The sequence below is a fragment of the Bemisia tabaci genome, chromosome 5, assembly GCF_918797505.1.
Source record: "Bemisia tabaci chromosome 5, PGI_BMITA_v3".
Lineage (NCBI taxonomy): Eukaryota > Metazoa > Arthropoda > Insecta > Hemiptera > Aleyrodidae > Bemisia > Bemisia tabaci.
This window is the reverse complement of record NC_092797.1, coordinates 26,901,233-26,928,450: the sequence shown is the minus strand read 5'-3', so window position 1 is coordinate 26,928,450 and position 27,218 is coordinate 26,901,233. Positions and strand designations below refer to the sequence as shown.

Sequence of the window (27,218 nt, the reverse complement as noted above, 5' to 3'; positions counted from 1 at the left end):
TTCTTTTTTTTGAGTAATTGATTTTCTTAAATTTAAAATTTTGAACACAAATTTGGCACTCTAGTTTTTTATGCAAGCTACAAAATAGATTAGTGTCCCCTAAACTCTGAGATCCAAAATCAGTTCATGCCATTCAGGGTTAAACTAAAATCGCAACGCGCGATTCAATGTGATGGAGACGGGAAAAAATAATTTCGCAAGTTTCATTTTTAAGACCTCCCTTCAATTTATTTTAGACTCCAATTGCATTCTCTTGACAATCCTGTTACCAGTTCCCTTAGTTTGACTGACTCCTTGACCTAGTCGCAAAAATGGGCTATAAATCTTGCGCAGTTAGTGAATATTATCATTAAAAAGTACAGGTCATGCCGGCGGCACTGGTGTAAATTTCAGATACGTCTCCCGGTGCCAAAGAAGCCTAATTAATTGTGCTCTAACCTCTCCTCAGCTGGTTGAACACTGTGTCCGTGCCTAGAATCTGAGGTCTTATTCTCATTGAAATTTCGTCGAACAAGAACATTACTCTCCTTGAGACGGTGTAATAAAATTAAATATTCTGGCCAGTTTTTGTGGTGCACAGCCATAGCGTCCCATTCCGACTCCAAATAGACAAGTGACCGCGCAAGAGGACGTGCATTCTTTTCCAAATACAACTCCAAGCCGCTTGCCAGATTTCATGTACTTCTCAATTTTTAGAGTAGAAAAACGATGCAGAATTGGACCGCATTCAGCAGGAAGGAACTAAGCCACATCAACGTTTGCCAAATTTAACTGAGCACTTAAATTTTTTACAAGAGAATGTTTATGTGGATTCCTTCGAAAATTTTGAGGAATTTGCATCGTAATTAATATGCAGCAAATTCACTGAAATTTGCATAAAATTCGCGTAACCGTTTTCATGTATATAATTAAATTGCCCAATTGAATTTGGCAAAAGCTGACGTGGCTTAGTTCCTCTCTGCTTAACGTGGTCCAATTGATGACTGATTTTATTGATATTGATTGAATTTATTTTATTCAAGGTAATGCCATGGTGTATAAGGATAATTGAACTATCCGATGTAAAACATAGAATAGAAAACATGAAATCAATTTAGAAGTCCTAAAATCTAGTTAAACGCACAAAACATTACTTGGTGAATATACTAAATGGCTTCGAGTCTTCCTTGGGTGATTAGAAATCGCCTTAATACTTTTTTCAACTTCCGGGTAGATGTTCTGTCACGTTGATTCTCTGTTGTGCCGTGCAGAAAATATGTCCTCAGCTGAAAAAAATAAAATAATGAATTCTGATTAAAATATAAAAATAAAATTGACTCTTAAAGGAAAGAAGGAACCATTCCCCACAGAAATTGAAACTGTTGAAATTGAAAAAACTTTGAATTTATGACAAAAAAATTTCAAATTATTTCCATCTCAAGCATTTCTTTGAGATGTTGTGAGTATTAAAACATTATTTTCACTTAAAAAACGTTCAAAAACGTTCTCTTTGATCTATTTAATGGCACTCATGATAAGTGCAAAAAATTTCAATTAAGAGAAATATTGTAACCCTGGTTCTATGACGGATCACGTGTGATGTACCCTGAGTCTACTAGGCCTGCGCGGTGCCCGATACCTGTCTACAGTCATTGATATTACAACTTCATCCTGGCCTCAACATATCAAGCACCTCCCTGGCCATCGTCATCGTCACTGACCCGTCAATGTATGATGGATCGACCTCCAGGCACGCGGCATTGCATTCCGTCCGTGCCTGGTCCTTCCGTCTAATTACCGATTATCCTCAAAATTGCCGGATATCGTGCCAAAAATCGTTCCTACTCCTTTGACTGCCAAACTAATGAAAATTACCTAAATCGGATGTGAACATGGAATATTCAGAACTGCACCGATTGCTCACATGCAAGTTCAGATTCTTTGAGGGTCGTTTGTAGCTGCTCCTTGGAAAATTGCTTTCCCTAAGGGGACCCCATATCGTTTCCATTTTCAATTGTGGTTATAAGGTGGCCTTGTGTTGTGTGCTTGTGGGGGCCTCAACTTTCTGTCACCTTCCGGCCAAAGTATCACAAGCGCCACGCGACGTTTCAAAATTTCCACCGCCATTTTATCTATTTACGGAAAAATTGTCGGTTGAATCTGTTTGAAAATTTCACTGAATTCTATCGGCAACTCAAAGAGAATTTAGTGAAATTTCGGCCATCTTCGGTGAACTATCTTTCTGTAAAGGAATAATATGGCGGTGAAAATTTTGAAACATTGCATGGGGACATGGGGGTAAAAAATCGGATAAAGTGACCAACACAATGCAGGAGCGGTTCCAAAGGGAGTAATAAGTCCGAAATTAATCTTTTAGTGCTCTTCTCGAACTTTTAGGGTCATTTTTCAGAACTTTAGCAGCGCAGTTGCTTTTTGTCTACCTACCATTTGTGTGCAATTTTTTTCCTAGGAATTTTGCTATTCCTTCGTGCAGTTGCGGTTACATCTTGTAGTTCATCATACTTAATCTTTTACCTGAGCGGATTGTTTTTGTTTGTTGCATGGTTTCTTTTCGTTTTTTCGTTTTTTTCACCGTTTATTTCTATTCAAAAAATTGACACTCTGTTGTCTAACCATATTGCAAATTTTAAGGAAGTCCAGGCAATCTCGCATTCACGCCGCACGCGTCACCGAAACCATTAAGCCATCAACTTAGTGTCCAACCGAACGATGTCATACGAACAGTGTTTCAGGTATATTACGGAAATGCGACTTTTTAAAGAACGCGTATGGGAGATCGGACGTTTTACGGGCACGCTCCGACACCTGCGCATACCTCCTCATGATTACGCACTCGTATTTCATGACCAAGGAAATAAAGACGCAAGTGTATGTGCACTCACATAACTGTACCCGCGATTCTTTCGGTCATTTACTTCACGACAGCACGCTTAAAAATTCAGTAATCTCAAGTCTGAACGTAGTAAAAATTTTGCGAATTATTGGGACTCTCATTTGTCAAAACAAAAATAATCATTTAGTGATTTGATGTCAAACATCGCCAAATTTTATTGATTGAACTGATTAAACAAAAGGTATTTAATATTGAATTTTTTTATTGCTCAAAGCCTTTTCGACCTGGTGGTCATCATCGGAGCAACATTTTCGTACTTTACACAATCGAAAAATGTACAATGACTTCTTTTGAACAAACGAATTAATCACAATAAAAAATAATCAACTTAATCTTGTTCTTTGTTTTAGAGTCCTTCACCTACACCCTTCTCGTTGGCCCCATATCAATTATTGGAGGCATTGGCTTCGGGACAATGTGGGGTTTGCTTTCGAAGTACATTCCGGAAAAAGAGGATGTAAGTGACAATCTATGATATTTTCTGAAAGATCAAAAACATGCATTCATGCAATTTCTAGTAAAATTACGACGTTTTAATAAAATTTGCTGGCGGGGGTATAAAATTATGGTCAACAAACCAATGCGGTCCACAATGGAGATGTTGCATATGTGAGGAATTTACGATTTGACTGTTAATTCTTGTGTAAAAGTTCGCGAGAAACACGATATTGCCACTGGTTTTTTCTGAAATCAACTCCCAAGCTCAAAAAAAAGCTCTCAAATTGAGGCCAAAATGGTGGGGATATCCCCCGCTATCCTGATTCCTGAGAGTCCACCTCTACATTGAGACAAACTCTCCATGCAAAGATAGGGAGCAAATACATTGACAGGGCTGCCACTTTATTTAGGGACTCTAAAACTGAAAATACGGCAACCCTGCTAATGTATTTGCTCCCTTTCTTTGCATGGATAGTTTGTCGGGTGCAATACGAGGGGGAAGAGGAGTTTAAATATATAAAAAAGAATTAAATAATTTATGAAAGGGCCTTTACGTGTCGAAAAAGTTGCGTGCTCACTTGTAAGGTGCAAATGAAGATGCAACTAGCCGGTACAAAGCAGGGAAAGCGGAAAGAACTTAATGTCTTCATTTTCGTCAGTCAGTAAAACGACCAGGCTAAAATGTGTTCCACTTCTGAATATTTGGACTATTTAAATTAAAATGGACTACATCCATTCTGGCGTGAGACTTGAGATCCATTAGAATTCACGTACATGCATGATATGGCTTGCTCAGGTGAAAATTGCTATGCAGTTTCAAAAAAAAAGTACATAGTTTGTTAACGATTTTTTCCCATGTTTTTATGAAGAAATCTCAATATCTTCTCGGGACATTCTTCTTATTTCATTCATGTAGATATTTTTTTTTACTCCTTTGAAAACGGAACTTTAGACAACAAGAAGTTTCCAATTTCCGTGTTATCAGGGTGATTTCATCAACCAATATTGTACAAGGCCTGCCAACTTACGCTGAGTTTTGAATCAGTCAATAACGCACGTGGGAGACGTAAAACGTCAAAATGAAGAGTTGACTTCGGTACAAAGCGTCATTTCAATTGTTCTCACCGGCAGTTACAATCAGAGTAATCTAGAGTATCACGCTCAACCATTCAGTTAAAAGCCACAACGATAAAATCTCATGTTCCACATCCACTTGTTTCGAGTTTTTTGCATCAATATCCAACCGTGATCGCATGCAAACCATCGCATTGCTGCCTCCGCTAACACGGAAATCTGACTTCGTATCGGATCAGGTCTCATGATAAACCTCTTATCGAAGGATGCAATAGATCTCTCCTAAATTATATGTTTTTCTGGTGCAAATGTAGAATAACTGCTGCGTTTAAAGAAGGGGGGAGAGAAATTCGCAACCTCTGCACATGAGCCTCTCCGGAGATGAGGGTGAATGTCATTCGGGATGATCAATTCTAGTTTTTGCTACAGAACATTGTATGAAGGGTCTTTAATAAGATACGCACGCAAATAATTACTAGCATAATGGACCACTATGCCGTCTCTCCAAAGGCGAGGCGTGAATGATGGATTATCGATATTTCTCCATTTGAAGCTGTGGTAAAGAATCGATTATTGAGGTGTCCGCTGCGAACAACCTACTTATCGATCCTTTTTCATAGGTTTAAATGGCAGATCAATCGATATATCGCAAAGCACGCCTCGCCACTGCGTCCCTCCCCAACGAAAGAACGTAACTACATTTCAATGTTGCCAAATTTCCCCCGCAATTTTGCATTTTTAACTGGAGCATCATGGGCTTTTCGAACTGAAGATCTTACTGATTTTTCTTCCGATCTCATGCGAAAATCTGACAATTTTTGAAAAAAATTGCACAGGCACATTCTTGTAGAAGATTAAATTGTTTGGGTTAATTTCGCAATCTTAGAATAGAGTTACGGTCATCCGTCCGGAAAATGACGACTAGATAGCGTCTGAACTGGAAAGCAACGTCACACTTAGAAATCCGCGTTTTTAATATCAATTTTGACTTTTGAAAATCAATTCTAATCACACTCGGTCTTAGCTGCAGTTAAACTTAGGCTGATAAAAACTCATCATGCTGAAGAATGGTTATAGTTTTTTTGCTTTTAAAAGTTGGAAAAAGTGGCTTCGTGCTATATCTGTACCTCACTTGTCGTAACATAAGTTTTAAAGAGCTCGCTCCTCGTATTTTGCAGCCGTACGTGGTGCCCATAAGGATTCTCACTTTGTTAGGTGGAGGACTTATTGCCGTGTTCGGTAGTGAGTACCTCGGTATGGAGGGGGCTGGACCCCTCGGTGTCATCGCTGCAGCCTTTATGTGCAGCCTGTTCTGGTCCAAGCAAGGGTGGGAGGTTGGAGAGGTGAGTATTCTTTTCAAGTTTTAAATCTGGAAAATGAACACCCAGGTACCACAGATTGCAATAAGTAGCAATTATGTAGTAAAAATATTGCAATGCCACTGTGTGTTGTGTATGTTGCCTAGCTCCTATATGAAGGGGCACCGTTAATTGAAACTTATTGCAATAAAATTGAGATTGGTTGCAATTTTTCATCGCATTGAATATTGCCTATCTCTCTCATGCATGGAGCTCATTTTATTGATTGTTTAAAATCGACATAAATCGACTGAAAGGACTGCATTTTGCAATATTAAGAACTACAAATTTCGGCCCGGTTTAAAAACAACATATGTGCCATTAGTTTCCTTGTGCACATAAATGTTTTTCAGATGAGTTAGAATTTTTAGCTCCAAATTGCAAAATGCAGTCTAAATGATGTAAAAATATTGCAATTTAATGGTAATTAAGTTACACTTTTATTGAAATCAAATTGCAATTTAATTTCAATATTTTCGTTGCACTGTGCTACTTGGGAAGGAAAGTTAAATACGCGTAAACTGTCTCTTTCTTGAGATATCCGTAACAAGATTCCAGTCAATACCATTTTGAAATTGATTGTTAGAAAGCTGAATTTATTTCTCATCTGAAAAGTGTGATATAGTCGCGGAAGAGATCGTGGAGTCATCCTGTTTGAATAACTTCTTTTCATTTTCAGAATCCAGTCTCAACCGCTTTCGAAATATTTTGGATGATTTTCGAACCCATTCTTTTCGGTTTGACCGGCACACAAATCAAAATCAATGAAATGAACCCTCAAGATACGACCATGCTGGGCGCTATTCTACTGGGCAGCATTGTTGTAAGTACATAATTCGGCATTCCGAAAGATACCAAAGAAAATAATCATAGGTGTAGTAGAATGCAACGATATATTGCAAATCTGACGTGTCTATCATGTGATTTCGTAAATATTTTATTACCTTACCCCAGATTTGCATACTCTCTTATGTCAAAATCTGTGTTATAAATACACGTCCCATAAAGAAATTTGTAAAAGATGTGCAAATAATGCACAATTCATTTTCAGCAAAATGACAAATTGACGGCTGAAGTTCAGAAAAAACCATTACTACTTCCGAAGTTATAAATAAATCCTATCCTTCAGCAATATTTTGCAAGAAGCAATTGGAAGCACTCACTGCTTAAAAATTTAAGGAACAAGTTTTCCCAGACAATGTTGAGAAAAGTCTCTGACGCTTTTAAGAAACAACTTAGATTAGTTTCCTCGTTGAAATAATGAATGGAGAGGAATTTGAATTATAGCTACTTTTGATACGTGCTTCAGATTTTTTCAATCAAAATATCTGTATATCTTACTGAAAAGTCCCAATGAAAAGTGTTCATTAAAAAGCGCCTTGCATTTAAGGAGATAACTTTCAAGCATGGTTGTTAAGGGGTTGCATACTCAAAATGTTGAAGGCGATTTTTGTTTCCAAGCCAATATCAATCCCTGATTAATCAGCCTTTTTTTTGTCCCGATCGTGCATTGCGTCCTACATTTCCTGCCAAGAATATAGTGAAATATGTATCTTTTCACCCATTTTCAGCTAGAGTCTAATACGCTGAGAAATTAAAATACGATTTGCAGAATTTGAGAGTATGAAAAAGAGATAAAAGGAAGAAATGCGAGCTACTTACATCAAATTTTAAACAGAATCAGAGAATATTCAGGAAAAATAGTTAAATAACTGGTTTTGTCCGAATGCTCACTAAACAAAATTTTGTCGTGGTTGAGTAATATTTTAATGTATATTTGCCAATTGTGCGATTGGGATAGCCACTTTTGGAATGATGGACTATTATGAAAACCATTTGACACATTCTAGGTGTTTCATAACTTCGAGGCAGAACGTCCAAAATGTGAAACTGAGTAAATTTACAGGAAAAAAATTACCAATCAGTCATTGAATGTTTATTTTTTCCCTTTAGGCAAGAATGTTGATCACCCTGATCGTCTGCATTGGAGCAAAACTGAATACAAAAGAGAAAATTTTTACCGGATTTGCTTGTATGACCAAAGCCTCGGTGCAGGTATTTCCATTTGGTTATTTCTGAAGCACTTAAGTACACAGTATGGAATGAAGAAGTTTTGGAAGCAAGAAACATTTTTTTAAACAGTTTTATCTTATTTTAGCTTCTGACCAACACCAGGAAAATAGTTGTCAAAACAGTGGGCAATAGTTATTGTGTCAGATTTGCAGTCACATTGACACCATAATCTTTCGATACATTCTGACTGATAACTGCTTGATTACCTATTGAAAAAAAAAAACCGTGAGAAGGAATCTTGCATAAAGATAGTTTCATTCAACATTTATGACAGAGAATACCTTTGTCTGTTGAAAGAAATTAGTAGAAATTTACATGAGTACATTAATGTAATCACAGAGACAAACAATTATACGAGGAATGAGGTGTTTTTTGTGTCCAATATATTTCATTTCAGATGAAATCGAGGTTTTTTTTCTTTTTTCAACATTTATATGAACTGACGTTCGGTAGGAAAAAAAAAATACTACCGAATTTCTACAGAGTAGAATTAATTTTACAAAAATAGAGCAAGTCTTCTATTATTATCACTGACTCCTGGGGTACATTTTTTCAGCCAGCTGGCCGGCCAACCAACCAACCAAAGTACTGATTAAACCTCTTGCTCCCTTAAAAAAAAAAATAAATAAAAATAAAAAATAAAAAAATAAACAACAACAACAAATCAATTTTTCTACTTCCGTTAAACGTTGCTCGTATGGGAGTCAACATGAAACGATTATTATATAAGGAAAATTGAGTATAGAAAGTTTTCCAGTTTTTTTCTCTCTTCCTCTTTTGGGAGGAGAGGGGACATGAGTTGAGAGTAGTTTTGAACTCAATCAGTCGTTCATTTTCTCTGTCATAAATTCGAAGTCGATCTTTATTATGGAGTGTTATGAGGTCAAAAAAGTCTTTATTAATTTATTTTAGTCCCAATTTGCTACTTCGTAAATTGAAGGCACCCAGAAAGTTCAACAATTTCATGGATGAGTCCTGAAAAACAATAAAAGCACATTAAAATACACAAAAAAATGGGTAAACAAGGCTAAGGAAAAATAAAATAAACCAGGACGTTTTGGGCCAGTTACATGCGCATTCTCAACTAGAAAAAAAGCTAAAAATGTAAAAATCAAAATAAGAAAATGAGCATGCAACTGATCGAGGAAGGAATCAGTGCAAGCAGAAAAACAGAGCAAAAACTGATTCCTACCTAGGTCAGTTGCATGCTCATTTTCTTGTTTTAATTTTTACATTTTTAGCTTTTTTCCAGTTGAAAATGGGCATGTAACTGGCCTGAAACGTCTTGGTTTGTTTTATTTCTCCTTGGCCTTGTATAATGTATACCCATTTGTTTTTGCACTGGAAAAAAAAAAAAAAAAAAAAAAAAAAAAAAAAAAAAAAACACATTGGATCTGGAGTCCAGACTCTTGAAAACATTGACAAGAAAAAATACTCTTGATTCAATCAGATTTAAGATTAAATCAAAAGGAAATCCGCTCAAATTAAGAGGCTTGGTTCTTGATCTAAGCAAAAATCCGATTGAATCAAGAGTATTTTTTCTTGTCGATGTTTTTAAGAGTCTGGACTCTAGATCCAATGTGTTTTTCTTTTCAGTGTGTATTTTAATGTGTTTTTACTGTTGTCTGCATTCAGGCTATTGTGTCTCATCTCTCTCTTGTCCTGAAAAACCTGGGTTTGCTTTCAGGCGGCGCTGGCTCCTGTGGCATTGGAAACAGTGCGGAAAATGCAGGGGTCAGACATGGAGGTGGAGTTCGCCCGAACGATGTCCTTAGGGTGTATCCTCTCGATCCTGATGACAGCACCGCTGGGGGCGCTCATCCTGGCCATGACCGGGACGCGATTGCTGACCAAGACGAAGGCATCCCCGGCGCCGCCGCAGGGATGGCGTCGCGGCGCTCGCCCCTCCCTCCGTGACATCACCATCACCGACGAGCCCATGGATGAAGAGGACCCTGAGCCAGGGCCCGACTCCGAGCGCAAAGAGGAATCCAGCTGAGGTTAGGCTGAAACCATGGACCATGCGATCAGCCATCGATCCCAAGAGAACACTGAAAAATTGGATCAAAAAAGGGATTTTCTTTATTTATCGAAGAACTTTGTCTTTGATTTGAATTCAATTTGTTCCGCTCAATTTTTTCTAATTTAAAAAAAATAGTTACTCAAAGAAATAAAAATCTAATCACTGGAAAAAAAGCCGCTTGGATCTAGAGTCTAGACGCTTGAAACCAATGACAAGAAAAAATACTCTTGATTCAAACGGAGTTTTGCTTGAATCAAAAGGATATCCGCTTAAATTAGGAGGCTTGGTTCTCGATCCAAGCAAAAATCCGATTGAATCAAGAGTATTTTTTCTTTTCAATGTTTTTATTACTGGACTCTAGATCCAAGCTACTTTTTTTTCCAGTGTTAATGATACAATTTTTTCTGTTTTTCAATGCGAATGAGGGTTTTCTTATCAATTCAAAGAAATCTGTAACTTCTCAATGGACCAGCGGACTGGTTGTTGAAATTGATAGGCAAAGAGGACATAGGGAGAAAGGAAGCGATCCTACTGATTAAAATGGGTGCGGTTCCTATATATTAAGGGTGTAATGATGGGCTAACTATCGGGTCTCTCATGGGTTGCCGTTAGTTACTCCATTAGGTACATCCTTTGTCCACTGCAACCATCCGTTTCCACCACATTTTTTTCGCCTTCTTTGTCTATGGCTTTGTCTATTTTCAACAATCAGCCAGCAGTAGACAAGGCACGAATTTGAGCATTCTGATTCGTGTTTTCTGACAAAAATCTCATGAAGAACACGATTCGTTCAACGATAATCACTGAACTAACTCCTAACTAAGATATTTAATGTTTCTTGTCGCGTTTTAAATCTCTCGCTAATGAGAAAAAAGTCTACATGAGTCATATTGCGCACTCAATGTTGGCGTAGCGGTCTTCATGGTATTAAAATATGGCGACCTCAATCTTGGTGCTTTGGCTCAGCTGATGCACGTTGAACGACACAAGCCCAAGAGGGAACATTGCTCGATTAAGAAGCCTGACAAAACCGTTGTAATGCGCGATTTGATTTATTTAGACAATTTTTTCTTGTGAGCGGGAAATTCGAATTTCTCGTAACCAATGCAAAATTAAAACGTTGATATCTTGATTAGGAATTGATTTCGATACTTTTTGTTGCGTAAATCGTGTTCTACGTAAAATTCTGGCCAAGAAACGTGTATTAGAATGCCTAAATTCGTACCTTGTCCACTGGTCCATTATCGACAGATTTAATTTTCTTGAATACCTGAAGAAACGGCTTCATTTGAATTGAAAGCAAAATTATCTCTTATAGTTAAAATGTTCATCATTTACTGTTTCTCTGAGAGAGGAAAAAACAATTTTTATTTAAATCAAAGACTTTTTTTCTGTACTCCACAAATTTGCTAACCAATTTTTCAGTGAAATAACCAATATAGAGGGCCTCACATTCGTTACTCGAGCTACTAAAACGGGCGGTGTAAAACCTTATTTTGGAGATTTGATATCTCTGTAGCAGTAACATCTTAACGAAATGATGACTTATTACAGCCAAGTCGAGTAGTTTGTGTACATAGTTTCTTAGAATGGTACTTGCTTGTAATTCAAATCGTTAGAGACGTCGCTAAAGTAAAAGACAGGGGTGAGAATTCCCGGAAGTAACTTTTTACACTATGAAAAAACATAATACGAGGTATAATCTAGAATATTTCGTCTCTTGGATGATCGAGATAATCCGTGCTGTGTTTCATACATTCAGGAAGCAATGAATTAGAAAAATGGAATCATAGTATCCTTAATTAGAAACTGCATTTTAAAGGATATTTTTTATTGTAGAAAAATTAAATCCATCATCACCAAGTTTATATATTGTAAAAATTTGCAGGAGTTTTAAGAACTCACTTTTTGACTCGCAGGGGCTTTTCTATTCACCTCAGAAAATGTTATTATTTCTACATAGTTCAAAGCTTTGGTTACGACGAGTCCAGATTAAGGGGAGTGAGGCGGTTTTCCATAAAATGTTTAAGAAATTTGACTCTGTAACGACGACTTTTAATCCAGATATACGACAAAGTACCGTACAAAATCTGTCGCTACAAAAAATGATCATATCAAGTTCAAAATCATCTGCAACGATAATTTGTGGAAATCCGACCAGAAGAAAATTTTAAAAATATTTGGATGTACATTAAATTATTTTGAGGATACTACTTCCTTTCCTTCTTATTAATCTCATATTTTGGAGATATTTCTACAATGCCTTCCTTTCTGGCGCCACATAACTATGAGCGATCATTTTGGCCAGCCATGGGTTGTCACAGCCCCTGTCAACCATTACTTATAAGTAGAGGAGAGAGCATAAATAGGAATTAAACTTTTTACCAATTAAAATTGTTAGACACCGCCCGGATAGAAAAAAGGAAAGACAAATATCTCCTCATGTGCAGAATTCAGAATCCCAAATAATACAAATGATGCATATCTTGACTAGATTAAAAGTTTTCTCATCTATATAACCCCTTCTTTCTCCTTACGTTTTTTTAGTTTATGTTTTTGCTTTCATGTTAACAATTTTAAAAACACCTAATGACTTTTTAATTAAATTGGCACCCTTTGCGCAAGAGTGAGCTCCAAGAATCGTATGAAGTCATGGAAGCTGATTTTATGGTATATGACGTGTTGCAATGAAACATTGTCAGAATGTTTGCTGCGGGATGTAATAAATATGGGAGGAACCTTACATAAGTAATGCAAAAATGTCAATTTCAGGACTTATTTTGGCAGACACACAGCGCATAACATCATCTTTTGTCTTAGACCTACCTTCATTTCTTCTTGACCTTGTGAAAAATAGTATTTGTATTATAGTTTTGAGCTTATAATGGTTCTCAGTATTTCCGTGGTTCTTAGAGAACATAAAAATTGTAATGCTAGGGAAAATCTAGGCACCTTGCAAGGCATTTTGACCATACTTACACGTGAAACAGTGCTCAATCATGGAAATGATACATCACATGGGAAAAACCGGAACCGCTTACGAAATATTGTATGTCTTTGGTAGGTGAAACGGAAAAGCAATTTGTAAATATAAATGTAAATTATTTTATAAATCATTGTTATTACTCTTATGCATTCTTTGGAAAAAAAACTACTTTATTATCATCCCCTTCACATCCCAGTATCCTCACCTGAAATTTTCACTGAAGAAGGGTGTCAAAAACCAAGTCATAATCAAGAGAAAGGAGGAGAGTCTTATGAAGGGGGGTGGGGAGGGGTAGTCCATAGGTGTATGCAGACCCGAAAAACTACAGAAAATGATCCTTTCTTGCCATAGTTGTTGCAATTATGTTTATTCACCGTCCTTCGTACAAAAGAGAGTGTAACACGAAGCTCACAAGCATACTTTTGAATTCATTTTAAAGCTTACAAGGCGTGACTTTCTTTATGATATAAGCGCATGTAACTCTTTTGAAATTGAGAATTGAAGCTCATATTTTTTTTACGCACCTCTATTTACAAATATTTACAATCAGTTCTTTTAAAAAGAATCAAAAAGGGTCTCTTAATTTTTTTGTATGATGTAAGTTAAAATTACAATTAAACTTGAAGGCCCAATAAAGTTAGAAGAACCTTTCCCTCAAACATGTCTTCCGCCATCAACAGGAGTGATAACTCCCGTTAAAAAAGACGCGTTTTCACTGGCAAGAAATGCGATGACCGTTGCGACCTCTTGGGCGGTACCTACACGTCCGAGGGGTTGAATTTTTTCCGCTTTTTGAAGAAACTCGGCATACGCAGCATCATTCATGCCAGCTCGTTTGTGGATCCCGGTCAAAATCACTCCCGGGCTGACAGAATTCACTCGCACACCCTTGTCCGCCAGTTCCAGAGCGAGACTGCGGGTGAACTGATCAATGGCCGCCTTGGAAGTACAGTAAGCAAGGAAACCGAGAGAGGGACGCAGACCGCTCACACTGGATACGTTAATAATCGATCCTTTAGTTCTGATCAAATGCGGTACTGCTAGCATGGTTAGATGGTAGACTGATCTAACATTCGTGTTCAACACGCGATCATATTGTGCTAGGGAGGTGTCCTCTATCGAACCTAGCTCCGCAGTTGCAGCGTTGTTAACGAGGATATCTAAGCGTGTGTAGTGGTTTAAAACTGATTCGATGAGTGCTCTTGTCTCCTCTTCATTTGTCAGATCACCGGTAAATATGAATGGGGACTCGCAGCTGATCGCTTTACAATCTGACGCCACTTGTTTAAGGTTGGCGAGATTCCTACCGGCTAAAGCTAAAGAAGCGTTAAATTGAGCAAAATGTTTGGCAGTGGCAGCTCCTATCCCTGAGCTAGCGCCGGTAATTAGGATCACTTTCCCCGAAAATTCATGTCTGATTGTCAATTTTACCCTGAAAAACAAAAAATTGATTTTCTAGAGGTGCCTTTTAAAAAAAAAAACAGCCCTTATTATGAAAGTATCTTAATGGGTCAGTTGCGCGGGTCATAGAATCGTGTTTTGATGCTTGAGTCTTGTATAGGTTTGCTAGAAAAAAAGAAAAGATCCGTCCGAACAGCAACTTTCTAAGTTCAATATTACACGGAAAAGCGATATAGTGCTGAGCACTAACTTTTTAGATCAAATGAAGCCAGCTAATATGGCAATGCTGCTGAGACCTATAGTCTGTAGAGCTGGACCCTAAAGTTTTAGGACTCAGCGCAACTGCCATACTAGTCCCACCAGTAATGTCTAAACCAAGTAAAAAAAAACCATAAAACGGGCTCTGGATTCATCACCCTATCACACCCGCACAATCTGGCATGACCCTTCAAATCACGATGAGTATCATCAGCCAAAATTTGCACTCATGGCTTCACAATTCGCGTTGGACTCCCTTTTCGCGGCCCAGCTCTAATGAGCTTTCTACCCCCGAGCAATATGAGTGTCCACGGCTCGACTAGAGCATATTTAAAGCTGCTACATCTATTTTTGGAATCCTTCTGTCAATCATCGTTCGGTAATACAAGTGATTCTCTTACCATCAGAGTGTGATGTGCCGAAGTTTTGAAAGCTGAACCGTGCTTCGTATTTAGTTAAAGCTGCTGTCCCTTACTGAGGACTCGCATCACAACTGGTAGCAACAGTTTTTCGCCACCAGCACCCCCGATTTCTTCCCCCATCGAGAGGAACCTCAAGGAGCTTTACTTTCCTACCAAAAACCTTAAAAATTCTCCTAAAGTCAGTGCAACGACTTAAGAATTTGTTTCATTATCTTTGTTTTTGACGATCCGTCAACCTACGACTGGAGGTCCATTTCAGCTTCAACCGCCGCGACTGTCTGCAAACTTCACAGTGTGAGTCTTGAATCGATTAAAAAATAATAAAAACAAGTCGATTTTAAATTTCCTTGATTGCGTTGTAGGAGCAACTTTATATACATAAGTACATTAAACTCTCTTGCCGAAAAATCCGAACAATGCCCATATTGCCTCAAATCCGAACTGCGGAGTTTATTTTGTTACATTGCGTGTTATGGTATGGTAAAGGAAAACTTCAATCCTCTTTTTTTTTCTGTCATAACCTCATATGACATGGTTCTTGACTGCAAAATTCAAACAAAATGAGCTCAATGAAGGCTCTCTTGAGCGATGATAAGATACTTCAAACAATCCCTTGACCCACATCTCGATATTTTTAATAGTTTTCTCAAATCCGGATCACTTTCCTTTTTTACGACAGTCTGTGTAATCAGTCTGAGATGTGGATTATTTTAATGTAATACTTAATAATGCGAAAAGGGAATGCACAAAATTATGTGAGACACCTGCTATTACCTTTTTCATGTAGAAAATATCATCCACACCTAAGCATACCAAGGTTACATACCTTGATATACGATACGTACACTACGTAAAAGTCACTCACAATCGCTTGAACGATACTAATGATAAACGCCTCTCATAAGTACTTTAAATTTAAGATTACAGTATCAGAGGAGTGGGAGTGCGATATTAAACTGCTCCTATTCATTCACTTGAGAGTTAATGTCAGCCCGCGTTTTGCATATCCTCCGTTTCTCCTTATCACAGCGCTTGCGCTTGCGTTGAATAACGATTATGCCCGGAAACCTGAACCGCTCATCATATCGAATGCCGCAATCACACGCTGAATGTGGGAGCTGAATGTGGCTTGAATGTGGAATTCATCGGCCCGATGACCGAATTTTGCGCGTCACGCGCAAAATTCAGCAACGATTCTCATTCGATTCGAGGTCTTAGGTGGTTTCAATATAATTTAATTATCGCCTTAATAATATTTCAACCGATGATAAACCACAAAGTAATGCCGGTGTAACCTCCCCCTTAGGCCATCCACCCGCCAGAGATGTTTTAAACCAGTCTCTAGTTTAATTGTCTTTATCAAATTGTCTCGTATCAAATTTGAACTTGTCTTTTGTTTGCTTACCTTTGTATATACTTAGTCATGTAATCTTACAATGTCCTCCTCTTCGTTTGAGGTCACAAATTAAAATAAATAATTTAAAAAAAAAAAAAAATCATACTTCATGGGCAACATGTTTATACTAATGGAAACAGGAAACGAAAGTCTTTATTACTGATCGTTATTTAAAAAAAAAAAAAAAAAAAAAAAAAAAAAAAAAAAACGAACAGAAAATTAGTGCATATTTTAACTGCAAGGACAGATACAATTTGATAAGCAAAAATACCTCTTCAGGCCACGTCGGCCATCTCAGATTTCAGAAGTTTATAAAGATTTGACTTGAAATTTGAGTTTTGCATCCATAGCCCATAGCACTGAGTTTCACAATAATCGATGGAACAGGAACGGAGATAGCGTTTTAAGCCACATCCGACATCTTGATCTTGGAATTGGACCGCGTTAAACAGAAAGGAACCAAGCCACATCAGCTATTGCCAAATTGAATCGGGCAATTTAATTTTTTACATGAGAACTGTTGTGCGGATTTTTGTGCGAATTTCTATGAATTTTCTCCATAATACAAAGCAAATTCCTTAACATTTTCAAAGGAATCCGCACGAACGTTCTCTCGTAAAAAATCAAATTCCCCTGTTAAATTTGGCAATAGCTGATGTGGCTTGGTTCCTTTCTGTTTAACGCGGTCCAATTCTGAAAATTTAACTAAATATTCGAGTTTCCCTTCAAAAATACCCTCTATTTTAGATTTTCACGAAACTCGATTGCGCAGGAGCCAAGATAGTATACGCTTCTCACGATTTCAGTCAGTGGAGAGATGAGCGCTCTCATACTGTAAAGAGCGCATTTTTAAATTTGGCGCGCATGAATTTGAAAATTGGCGCGCATTCACTTGTAAATTGGCGGTAAACGGAAACGGAAACGACAGAAAACCGGAAACTCTCAAGATTCGGTTTGTTTTGTTTACTCCATACTCTGTTTACTTTAGGTTTTAGGTTATGTTGTTTATTTCTTTACGTTCGACGGAATGTGAATGTAAATGATGAAAATAAGTGATAAAGCTGTGATTCTATTCCTCGCAGGAGGTTATCAGCCAATTTTCAAGAGGTTTACAGATTACCAAGTGAATTTAATTTCATTCCTTCTCTTTTATTTGGAGTCATCGAGTTTTTGCTTTAGAAAGAAAGTTTTCGGTCTGTGCTGAGGTTTAGGATCTCATTTGATCAGCAGACCAGTCATTCCATTTTTCTCTTTGAGTGTTGAATTTTCACGATCTCCTTAGTTTTTTTCCGGTAAATATTGTGAACGCCATACCTCTAACTCGATGCGATTATCTAGATGAATTCATAACTGTATTACTTACTACGTACTACGTATCAATATACGTATCAATCAGATTGTAAGTGTCTCTTCCTCCTTAATTCTCACTCCTCATTTAGCTTCGATTTAAACATGATGCACCTGATACCTAGTAACATTTTGAATAATTAAGATGGCAATGTCTCTCATTGCAAGCAAGGGTGAATCTTAATTGCAATATATCTAGTAACATCTCTCTGGTGTTCACCTGATATGTAGTTGCAGGATTGTATGGTTCCACGCAAGTCAAGGTTCCAAAGTTCAACATTAAGCCCAATTCATACTATTCAACTTTTCATTCAATCAAGGTCAATAGATCCAGATCAATCAGATAACATAATGCCCTTTGGAATTTCTCAATTTGGCAACTAATTTCCCATATTTGCGTTTTTCTGTTGCATAGTTTTCCCGGATCTGCATAAGAATAAAGATTGTAACTTAATTAGAGGAACAGCACAGTGGGAAAAAAATGGGAGAAATTCTTTGGCAACGCTGACAGCCCCTATTGCAGTTTTGGAAAGATCATTCACAACAGACAACAGATCAACAGATATTTAATTATCAGACATTTAACTTTCTCAACAAACTGACCTCGGTGTATCAACTGTGAATTAATGGCCAAATTTACACACAGGCCGTCAAGGCTGTAGCAAATTTTTGGGGGTGGCAAAAAATGAGCAAAAAGAAGAGCTAAGATAGCAGGGTGCTGTTGCGAACGCCATGCTGCTGGGAGGGCGGCGTGGCATCTCAATCTGGATGAATCAGGGGCAATATGATGTTTAATATAGACCAATATAGATGCACTATGTACGACTTATATAGGCACAAAATTGTTAATGAGATACTCAGAAAATCTGTAAAAAAATATATTGGGTACGTACTTTACAGATGGCATGATATCACACTCCACCTAACCACACCTTCAAGCTAAGTGTAAAGCAAGTATGTAAATTCAGTCATGCTTGCATTCAATGAAGTTCCTTTTTTTTTGGTCATCTTGTTTTCATGTAAGTATCTTTGAAAAATGAACCATATATCAATCAGCCAAAGTTAAAAAAGAGACTTTTTGCCAAAAAATATGAAGCCTTACCTACTTCATGGAACTTGGAAGGAAAATACCCAAATTAAGAATAATTAAATACATATGAACGAATTTTATAAATGTGACGCTTAATGCCCCTATCACCATTCTGCGAATCACTCTAAATATTTTAATCCTTAATTTTTTCTGTTACAGCTAGTGTCAAAGATCCCTTTTGGACCGTCATATCTGTTCTCACATCTTACAATTTGTGGTTATATAGTTGCTGTCGAAGAATAAAAACATCTTTTCAATTGTCAGAACTGAAGAAATCATCCTGGCCTACTAATCTGAGGAATCCTTATCAGGATAAAAAGGTGTCTGCTGGGTGCAGTCTCATTTGTCAAGTTTTGAAGGTATGTCTCTTTATTTTTTTTTTGGCCATCAACACCCAGAAACTAATAGAAAATATATAAAAAAAAATACAAAAAAAAACTGGATATCAAAAATCATTAAGTACCTAGTTTGGAACGTTTCGTTGCTCCTCTGATATAAGGGCATATCTCGATTTTCACATGAGCCCCAGAAAGCATGGATTTATATGTGAATCAGGGTTCACGTGAAAATTGAGATACGCCCTTACGTCAGAAGAGCGACAATTTGTGGGTTGTCATATTCTCACAGCAGAAACAAGCTTGCATTGTAGGTACAAGAGAGGTAGGTAGGTCAGGCTTTACCTAACTTTTTTAGGCTTAAACCTGCTGGTTTAGGACTGAGCTACAAATGGGGTATGTTGTTAGCCTGAACCTAGCAGGTGTGGGGTGCAAGATAGTCAGGTAACGCCAAACTACCAGTCTTCTGTCTCCTATGTAAACCGCTCTCTCTGTATACTTCAGCGTTTACTTGCATGTTCGAAAAAAAATTTGGATTACATTTTGCAATAAAGAACCACTATCTGTAGCTCTTCCCTAAAAGTACCTTTTTGCATAGGGACACCTATGGCATATGTAGTGTTCTAAAATGAGCCAGAAATAGTGGCGCCTTATTGCAAAATGTAGTCCATTTGATCCGAGCTCAAAAGACATGTCAATATTTGTTCAGTGGTGACTTTCAGACTTTCCATTGTGAGAATCGTTTTCTTAGTAGGATTTTGAGAAGTAGGACTTCCAGACTTGTGGTTTTTCGGTTTGTTTTTCTCATGAAATTCAGAAACATCTTGAATGGTGCCACAATTCATGTCTTTTTTAGTGGCCCATTCTGGTGTGGTTTGACATTTTTTAGGGTTTTTTTTTGTGCCAGAATCGAAGCAAAATACTTACCTCTTCAAGCAGAGGCTCCAATTACAATTTTAAATGATCATACGAGGTCTCTTAGAACGAACAGCCACTAATTCATTTAACTTTTTGACTATGGATGAGAATTAATCAATCTTAATTCAGCTTTCTTATTTTAATTGAATTGAATTCTGCTCAAGGCCCAGGAATGAAAAAAAAAATGTCTTCTTATTCAATGAAACCTCATCGGGAAAGTCTTTCAGAAGTTGCCCCTGTAGAAACTTAAACTCTTAAGATTTTGTTTTCATTTATGGGTTGATACATGACCTAAGATAGGATCAATTGCAGCTGTTTCCTTTAAATTGGTACAATTATTACTGAGTTGATGCATACTTTACCATTAGCAGGAAGGTTTACCCTGAGATGGGCAACCTTATCAGATTTGTCAAGCTGAGCCGTAGCGAATTGCAGCTCTCTAAATAAACTGGTTGTCAAAAATAGTGATTTTAGACTGTGTAGCTTTTTCTTCACAGCAATTTGCTCTATTTTTCATACAATGCATTAAGGAAAAGAAACACTTCATTTGCCCTAAGCTTTGGCACCACAAAATGGATGTGCAAGTAAAAAAGATATCCTCAGTCCCTTTCAATACCCATTCTATAAAGTATGTATTGAAAACCTCGGGTATCAACTTATTGTTTTTTTTTTTTTTTCTGTAAGAGATTCAAGCTCATCGTTTCAAGGTTAAGACTGCGCAACATCCTTTTGCCCCTATACTGTCTGAAATGAATGATGAGTAGGATTTATTAGTTTCACTCTTTGATTTACTTTTTACTGTGTTTTTTTGCAGTGTCAGAGACGCTTAAGGACAAGGATGGATGATCAAGCATGGATGGATGCAATTGGCGGAATAATAGATGAAAGACAATTTTTTGTTTTTCGCGGCTTTCCTGGTCCTCATGATGGAATCATAGAAGGCATGATCAACGATCAAGGTATTCAGAATGGAGCAGGGTATGCACTCCTTTACAGAGCTCTTAAAACACATCAACTTTGGCTAGCAAAGCTTTTTTTGATGGCGGGTGCTAATGTTCACCGTGAGAGTTCACCAACAGTCTATGATAGTCATCTACTTGTTCTAGCAGCTCAGTGTCCCAATGACACAGAAGTTGAAGCAAGTGAAGTTGCAGAAATGCTCCTGGAAAGAGGTGCATCTGTCAATGATATCGATAAAAAAAAAAGATCCGCACTTCATTATGCTGCCAGCTTAGGAAATGAAGGTTTGGCAGTGTTACTTCTCAGGGTAGGTGCATTAGTTGATAAAGTTGATTCCGAACTTCTCACTCCATTGCATCTAGCTGCATCAAAGAACCGTCCAGGGGCTATTGAATTGCTGTTGACGAATGGAGCTGATCCAAATGCAACTAGTCATTGGGATGAAACTCCACTGCATTTAGCTGCAACTAATGGGCATTCAGAAGCCGTTAATTTGCTGTTGATGAATGGAGCTAATCCAAATGCAACTAGTTATAGGAATGAAACTCCACTGCACTTTGCTGCAACCAAGGGGCACGCAGAAGTCGTAGATTTGCTGTTGACGAATGGAGCCAATCCGAATTCTGTCTCTCTTAGGGGAGAAACTCCGCTGCATTTTGCTGGTATTAGTGCGTCATCAGATTCTAAAATGGAGAGAACCGTCTCATTACTATTGAATCACAAGGCTGATATGTATGTCAAAACAGATTGTGGTCGCACTCCATTGCACATAATGATCAGGGAAGAGGATATTGTAAAAAAAATGTTAGAACATGGAGTGGATGTAAATATTACTACCAGGGATGGTCGAACTCCTTTGCACTTTGCAGCTGAATATGGTTGCGATGAAGTCGTCGAAATATTATTACATAATGATGCTGATGTAGACTATGCTGACAAAGGTGGGAGAACTCCTTTGCATTTTGCCACGGAGAGAGGTCGTCTTAGCATTGTAAAACTACTTTTGGAAAAAGGGGCTGAAGTAAATGCCCTTGACGAAAATGGGAACACACCACTGCATTTGGCAGCAAAGTATTACTCTCAAGATAACTCTTATTCCAGTATGATTCAGTTTTTGTGGGAAAACAATGCAAATGTCAATGCTGTCAACGAAGAAGGTGACACCCCTATTAATAGAGCAATGAGCAAGTATTCTATTTCCGCCCTATCAAAATGCAATGCTGACATCAATTGGCAAGGAAACTTGCAAGAAACTGCTCTTCATCATGCTGTTTTATGCAACAACGCTGATGCTGTAAAATCCCTCATACACTGGGGAGCTGATTGCAGTCTAGAGAATTCCTCAGGAAAGACTCCCCTAGCTTTAGCTATGTCTCGCCGAGTTGATTACAGCTTTCTGAATATGATCCTCATGAAACATGTAACAAGATTGAAGGTTGTCAATTGGTATGAAAATGAAAACGATCTGAGCCTGCTTTCTGAAAATTTTTGTGATGCCTTGAGACGTTTTGAAAAAGCTTGCAAGGATGAATTGAGTCAAATGAAAAATGAAATAATAGATGATGATCAACATACTCTATTGGATGTTTTATTTGAGTCTCGTAATCCACATCATGCGATGCTCTGCTCACAAAATGAACAAGAAAAGATAAAGAACAAATTAGCTAGTTTTAATTTCGATCCATTTCCAATTTATCGCAGTTTCATCATGAATTTTTTAAAAATCTGAACTCATGCTGGAGAAAAATTATTGTTGATTCGCCTGTGCTTGCAGGTCATTTGGCATCACAAGGTTGCTCATATATGTAAGTGTGTAGGTAGCTGATTCAGGCATGTGTCAGAAAGCTTATTCTACATTATTGTTCAGGTAAGCCTGCCGAACGTTTTGCTACATCTACTAGCTTTTTCTTGCAAAACAACAATAAATTTTACTGTTCTGCCTAAATATTTGGTGAAATAGCAAACTGTTCGGCAGATATTTAAACATTGAGCAGATGTACCAAAAGAAGTGTTATACTAGATTAGCTTTTATGACTGAGCCAATTCCTCCAAATCACACTCATCCATCAATATATTTTTTCCTGTCTCGGGTATTTTCGAAATAAAACGAAACTCAGTTTTCATTTGCGTTTTTGCAATTTATTCAGAGTATAAAAAACATAAAAATTGTACATTCCTGTTTGTGTTGGAGAGCTTTAAGTAACAGTATATTAAATTATTATTTTTTTTACTTTTGCATTTCGATTTTTAAATGTGTTTCATACTTTTATCACAATTTGTTTGAATATATCTATGCCTTTTGCTCCTTTAAGTTATTTTCCTTCTCATTGACAACTTGGACTTACCATTCCAATGATATCTTTAAATATGTTACTGACAAACCCCACTGTGCAAGTTTTTACCAGACTCCTATCTGTTCCATATTAATCTTTTAGCCATTAAAAGAATCCCAGTATTATGTGAGAAACATAGCAAAAACTACTTTTCCTAAAAAAAAAAAAAAAAAAAAAAAAAAAAAAATTCTCCGTCCAAAGTCAAATAGATTTACTAAATGATATCACTTTGGTAAAAGGCATACTGCCTGTGCAAATGAGTTCATTGACAGACACAAAAAAGTGCTTTATTCCTGCTAAAAATGGTTAATACCCACCTTTTCTCAGTACTCATACGTATACATACCTAGCTTGAAATTTTCATCATTCTATTTGATTTTCAAAAAATACTAAAGCACTTCAGAGCCTTAATTTGTCATGAGCTTTTTTATAGCCTTAAATCAACAATTTTTTTTGGACATTTTTTAGTAAGAGTAAATTATCTTCAATGCTCCTTTCCCCACTTAAAAACTCTTTTTGTCCATGCCCTGCTCTTTCCATGGAACATTATAATTGTACCTAGGAGTTTTAAATCTGATCTTAAATTTGTTAGCCCCCTTTTTTAAGCAGATCAAACTCCTAGCACAGGAGAAGAAAAGGAAAATTGAAGTAAAATTGAAAATGAATGCCCTTGTAGCAAAAGCTCGTGAAAAACTTGTGAATTGCGTTGAGAAAAATTTCATGAAAAAGTTGTAAAAACAAATTTGCCAGAATTTACTTATATTAATTTACTTATAAAATTTACTTATTTTATTTCTGCAAGTTGATTTTCAGAAATTTCAAGCTATAAAATAATTTTAAAAGAATCGTGAAAAAACCGTTTGGTATGTTATTACCTGGGTACATCTTTTTCACTATCGGGTTCGTACTCACAAAAGTACTCGTGAAATATTATGAAAAGTGTGAAATTCTTAACCTTTATGTTTTACCCAATCTCCTCAGCTTCCTTGGCCTTACTTTTCCGTGTTTGTTAACATGTAGGTAATTTCTTTTTCACGATTTCGTGATTTTTTTCTTCTTTTTTCATTTTAAAAGTTCATAGGAGAATCAAGAATCCAATCAAACTAGATACTTTTCCAATCAATCATTTTTTTCTCTCCCTTTTTTTTAATTTTTTTTTTTTTGTTTTTTTTTTGTTTGTTTTTTAAAGTAAGTACGTTTCAGATTTCGTCAACTAGCCTCTTTTTTTACAATTCTTACATTTATGAAATTTTTCCACGTTTTTCACAAGCTTTTGCTTCAAGAGTGACGATGAAAAGGAAAGACAGGAAAAAAAAAATAAAGAAAACCTATCATTCTCCTATCAACCTTTAATTAATTTTCATCCTCTCGACCATCATCTTGGATGGATCTTCAGACGTCCCGGCATCTTTCATGTTTTATTGCGAAGCTCTGCTGGATGATCTGCCACTGTGGTTAATTCTTGAATCTGATGCAGCTGTCGTGAACATTGTGGACGTGCTGGGTTGATGAGAGCGCAGTCTGTTGGCAAGGCTTGAGAGCACTCTTGGCTTCAGCACGAAGGTAATGAATATAAGGAAGCCTTGAAGGGCATTGACTAGATCGCAAAGATACCATGCTTGTAAGGGTAACAACTCCAGGCGAGAGATCACCTCAACGGCCCACGTTAGCCCCATCATCACTATCAGCTTGCCCATCACGATAAGCCTGAGAAACAGAATTTTCGCAGTTTAGTGCCTACTCCACCATCCCTAGTTCAGAAATAATTGCTGCATTCTCTTTAAAAAATAAAAAAAAAAAAAAAAAAAAAAAAAAAAAAAAAAAAATTGAGATTTCTTTTTGGGCTTTGTGAAATAGATTGAATTTTGCAAAAAGGAACAATGAGCATTCCAATGTTGCTAGGATTGTGCAATTTATATTCCTTGTAATAAAATCACCGAAACCTTGCAAAATAATTAAATTCACGATGGTAATTTTCTTATTGAATTTATGGTTTATGGGAGTTAGAATAAAACTTGTTTTGATGAACAGTTTACATTTGCAAGGTGAAAAAAGTTGCACAATTATAGCGACATTGGAACGCTTGAGGTTCCTTTTTGCAAAATGCAATCTAAATCATCCTTTGAAGCTATCTAATTATCTTTGCTCATCATTAATCAGTGAACTTAGATGATCAATTAACGTTGAACGTGGCTTCCTGCTCCCATAAAAAATATGTGATCTCAAAATTTTAAAAATAAATACATCTCATCAAAGCATAGAATAATTAGTGGCTTCAATGTGTAACTCAATCCTTAATCGGTGTCATAAGTTCGAACATAGACGTCAGTAATAATGGACATGCATTATCAATCACAAATGTGGGGTCAAAAATAGCTTCCATAAGCCATACGTGCCTATGACACACCACCCCCCCCCTTATCTATGAAAATATCTACCTCAAGAAATTTTATATACATGGTAATTTCTGGGCTCAATCACGCTCAGTGGCTCGAGTACTCTCATTCACCGAGAATCCTTCAACTTTTCAAGTTTTCGGGGTTTAATTTTACTGGACAGCCTTATTAAGTAAGTACGCCTAATTGGTTTGAAACATTATTTTGGGGATATTGATACTCGAACCCTTCATTAAATTACCTCGGCGGATCTTCGCTTACTTTTTCATCTGAGTTGCACTTGCACACGCTTTCCGTCGCGTCGTGAGGAGGACCGATAGATACAACCGTTTGTGGGGTTGCATACTCATCATTTTGAAGGCGTTTTTTTGATCTCGCAACCTCAGGTTGCACTCGCCAGTAGAATAACCCCTGTTTCCCTCTCAACTCTGCCATTTCTTTTGGCACCAAAATACCTTTCATACAGGGTCTTGTCGCTCATAGATGAGAGGAGGGGATGCCATAGCCTCTCCTCAGCCCGATCGAAAGAAAGAACTCGTTCAATTTCAATTTTTTTACGATATAAAGAATTACCCCGAAAATGGCATCCATTACCATTTTCACTACATTCAGTGTGTTTTAACGCCTAGAGTTACACGTTTGTAACTATTTATGAAAATTCAATTTTCACTCTATTGTCACTGCTTAAATGCTATAAATGGTGGGTTTTGAAAAAACAATCTCATCTGTCGAAATGTTACTTCCCAGATCACGGAAAACTCGAAAAAGGACACAATAATTGAACAAAAAGGCCCGAAGAATCGCCGTAGGAATACTCTCAGTTACTGATCTCTAAGGACGCCCTGCAAAACCGGTTCTTCATCATTTGTCGATCGAGTCGGTGTCGATCAATTCACTTTTTCATTTTTCGATCGAATCATGTCGATCGAATCCATACCCATCGCGTACGACCTTAGTGCGCAAAACTCACTGTAACTTCAATGTTGACCTGAAAGACTTACTTGTTTTTGTCAGTTTTGTACTTCTTTTTTGCCGGGTCGGTAACGGCCAATTTTTCAAGTCTTGATTTAGTTTTGTAGCAGTAGTTTGCCGTAAGTATGAAAAGAGTAATATTCATCGAAAATGCTATACTAACAGGCACGCAGAAAAATACCAGTAGGCCATATGTCCGCGCTGAAACAGAGGAAGTTTTTGTAAATCTCAGTTTTTCACAAACATGACGAATAGATTCATCTATTTTTAATCAACAGATCGATGAAGTTTTTTTAAATGTAAAAATTTCACTGCAAGTCAACTTCAGTGAAAACAATTTTTAAAAAAAATGTTTCTATTAAAAATAAATTTTTCTCTTCCAAAAGAGGAAAACAGTTTTAAAGTGACCTAGTCATTTTCCCCATAACCTTTCCTTAAAATTATGACGATAAATATCGGTCAATCAAGTGCTTATCTCGCCTGCTGCTCAACTACCTTGCTATCATATTTAAGTCAGAGGCGCGAGGCTTTGCAGTACCTATGCT

The 27,218-nt window shown here is 37.1% G+C and overlaps 4 protein-coding genes and 1 long non-coding RNA gene across 5 annotated transcripts in view; 2 read left to right on the top strand and 3 right to left on the bottom strand.

The window, feature by feature from the left end:
* Nha1 (Na[+]/H[+] hydrogen antiporter 1) overlaps positions 1 to 12,990 on the top strand; it is a 40,518-nt gene extending 27,528 nt beyond the window's left edge. Inside the window, exons 7-11 of the mRNA XM_019052218.2 lie at positions 3,244 to 3,350; positions 5,584 to 5,748; positions 6,443 to 6,586; positions 7,717 to 7,818; positions 9,524 to 12,990. Of these exons, the coding sequence (XP_018907763.2) occupies positions 3,244 to 3,350; positions 5,584 to 5,748; positions 6,443 to 6,586; positions 7,717 to 7,818; positions 9,524 to 9,835 (830 nt within the window). The 3' untranslated portion in view covers positions 9,836 to 12,990. The remainder of the gene's footprint in view (positions 1 to 3,243; positions 3,351 to 5,583; positions 5,749 to 6,442; positions 6,587 to 7,716; positions 7,819 to 9,523) is intronic.
* Positions 31 to 16,411, bottom strand: LOC140224616 (uncharacterized). Its single transcript, XR_011899895.1, has 3 exons — positions 15,701 to 16,411; positions 9,688 to 9,887; positions 31 to 1,265 (listed from the first exon to the last, which is right to left on the bottom strand). It is a non-coding gene; the product is annotated as an uncharacterized lncRNA (long non-coding RNA).
* Positions 13,197 to 15,180, bottom strand: LOC109037427 (3-oxoacyl-[acyl-carrier-protein] reductase FabG). The gene is made up of 2 exons (XM_072300586.1): positions 15,167 to 15,180; positions 13,197 to 14,277 (listed from the first exon to the last, which is right to left on the bottom strand). Exons 1-2 carry the CDS (start codon positions 15,178 to 15,180, stop codon positions 13,500 to 13,502), a joined length of 792 nt encoding a protein of 263 aa, XP_072156687.1. The 3' UTR covers positions 13,197 to 13,499.
* Positions 16,412 to 17,332: 921 nt separating the features above from the next.
* Positions 17,333 to 23,283, top strand: LOC109037426 (uncharacterized). Its single transcript, XM_072300489.1, has 3 exons — positions 17,333 to 17,721; positions 18,923 to 19,118; positions 20,827 to 23,283. Exon 3 carries the CDS (start codon positions 20,851 to 20,853, stop codon positions 22,699 to 22,701), a length of 1,851 nt encoding a protein of 616 aa, XP_072156590.1. The 5' UTR covers positions 17,333 to 17,721; positions 18,923 to 19,118; positions 20,827 to 20,850; the 3' UTR covers positions 22,702 to 23,283.
* LOC109037425 (probable G-protein coupled receptor Mth-like 3) overlaps positions 23,090 to 27,218 on the bottom strand; it is a 23,732-nt gene continuing 19,603 nt past the window's right edge. Inside the window, exons 4-5 of the mRNA XM_019052086.2 lie at positions 26,703 to 26,874; positions 23,090 to 25,012 (exon numbers count right to left, since the gene is read on the bottom strand). Of these exons, the coding sequence (XP_018907631.2) occupies positions 24,724 to 25,012; positions 26,703 to 26,874 (461 nt within the window). The 3' untranslated portion in view covers positions 23,090 to 24,723. The remainder of the gene's footprint in view (positions 25,013 to 26,702; positions 26,875 to 27,218) is intronic.

Bases quoted from the DNA above. Each gene is read 5' to 3' on its own strand.
- LOC109037426 (XM_072300489.1), top strand. From the start codon at position 20,851: ATGGATGATCAAGCATGGATGGATGCAATTGGCGGAATAATAGATGAA.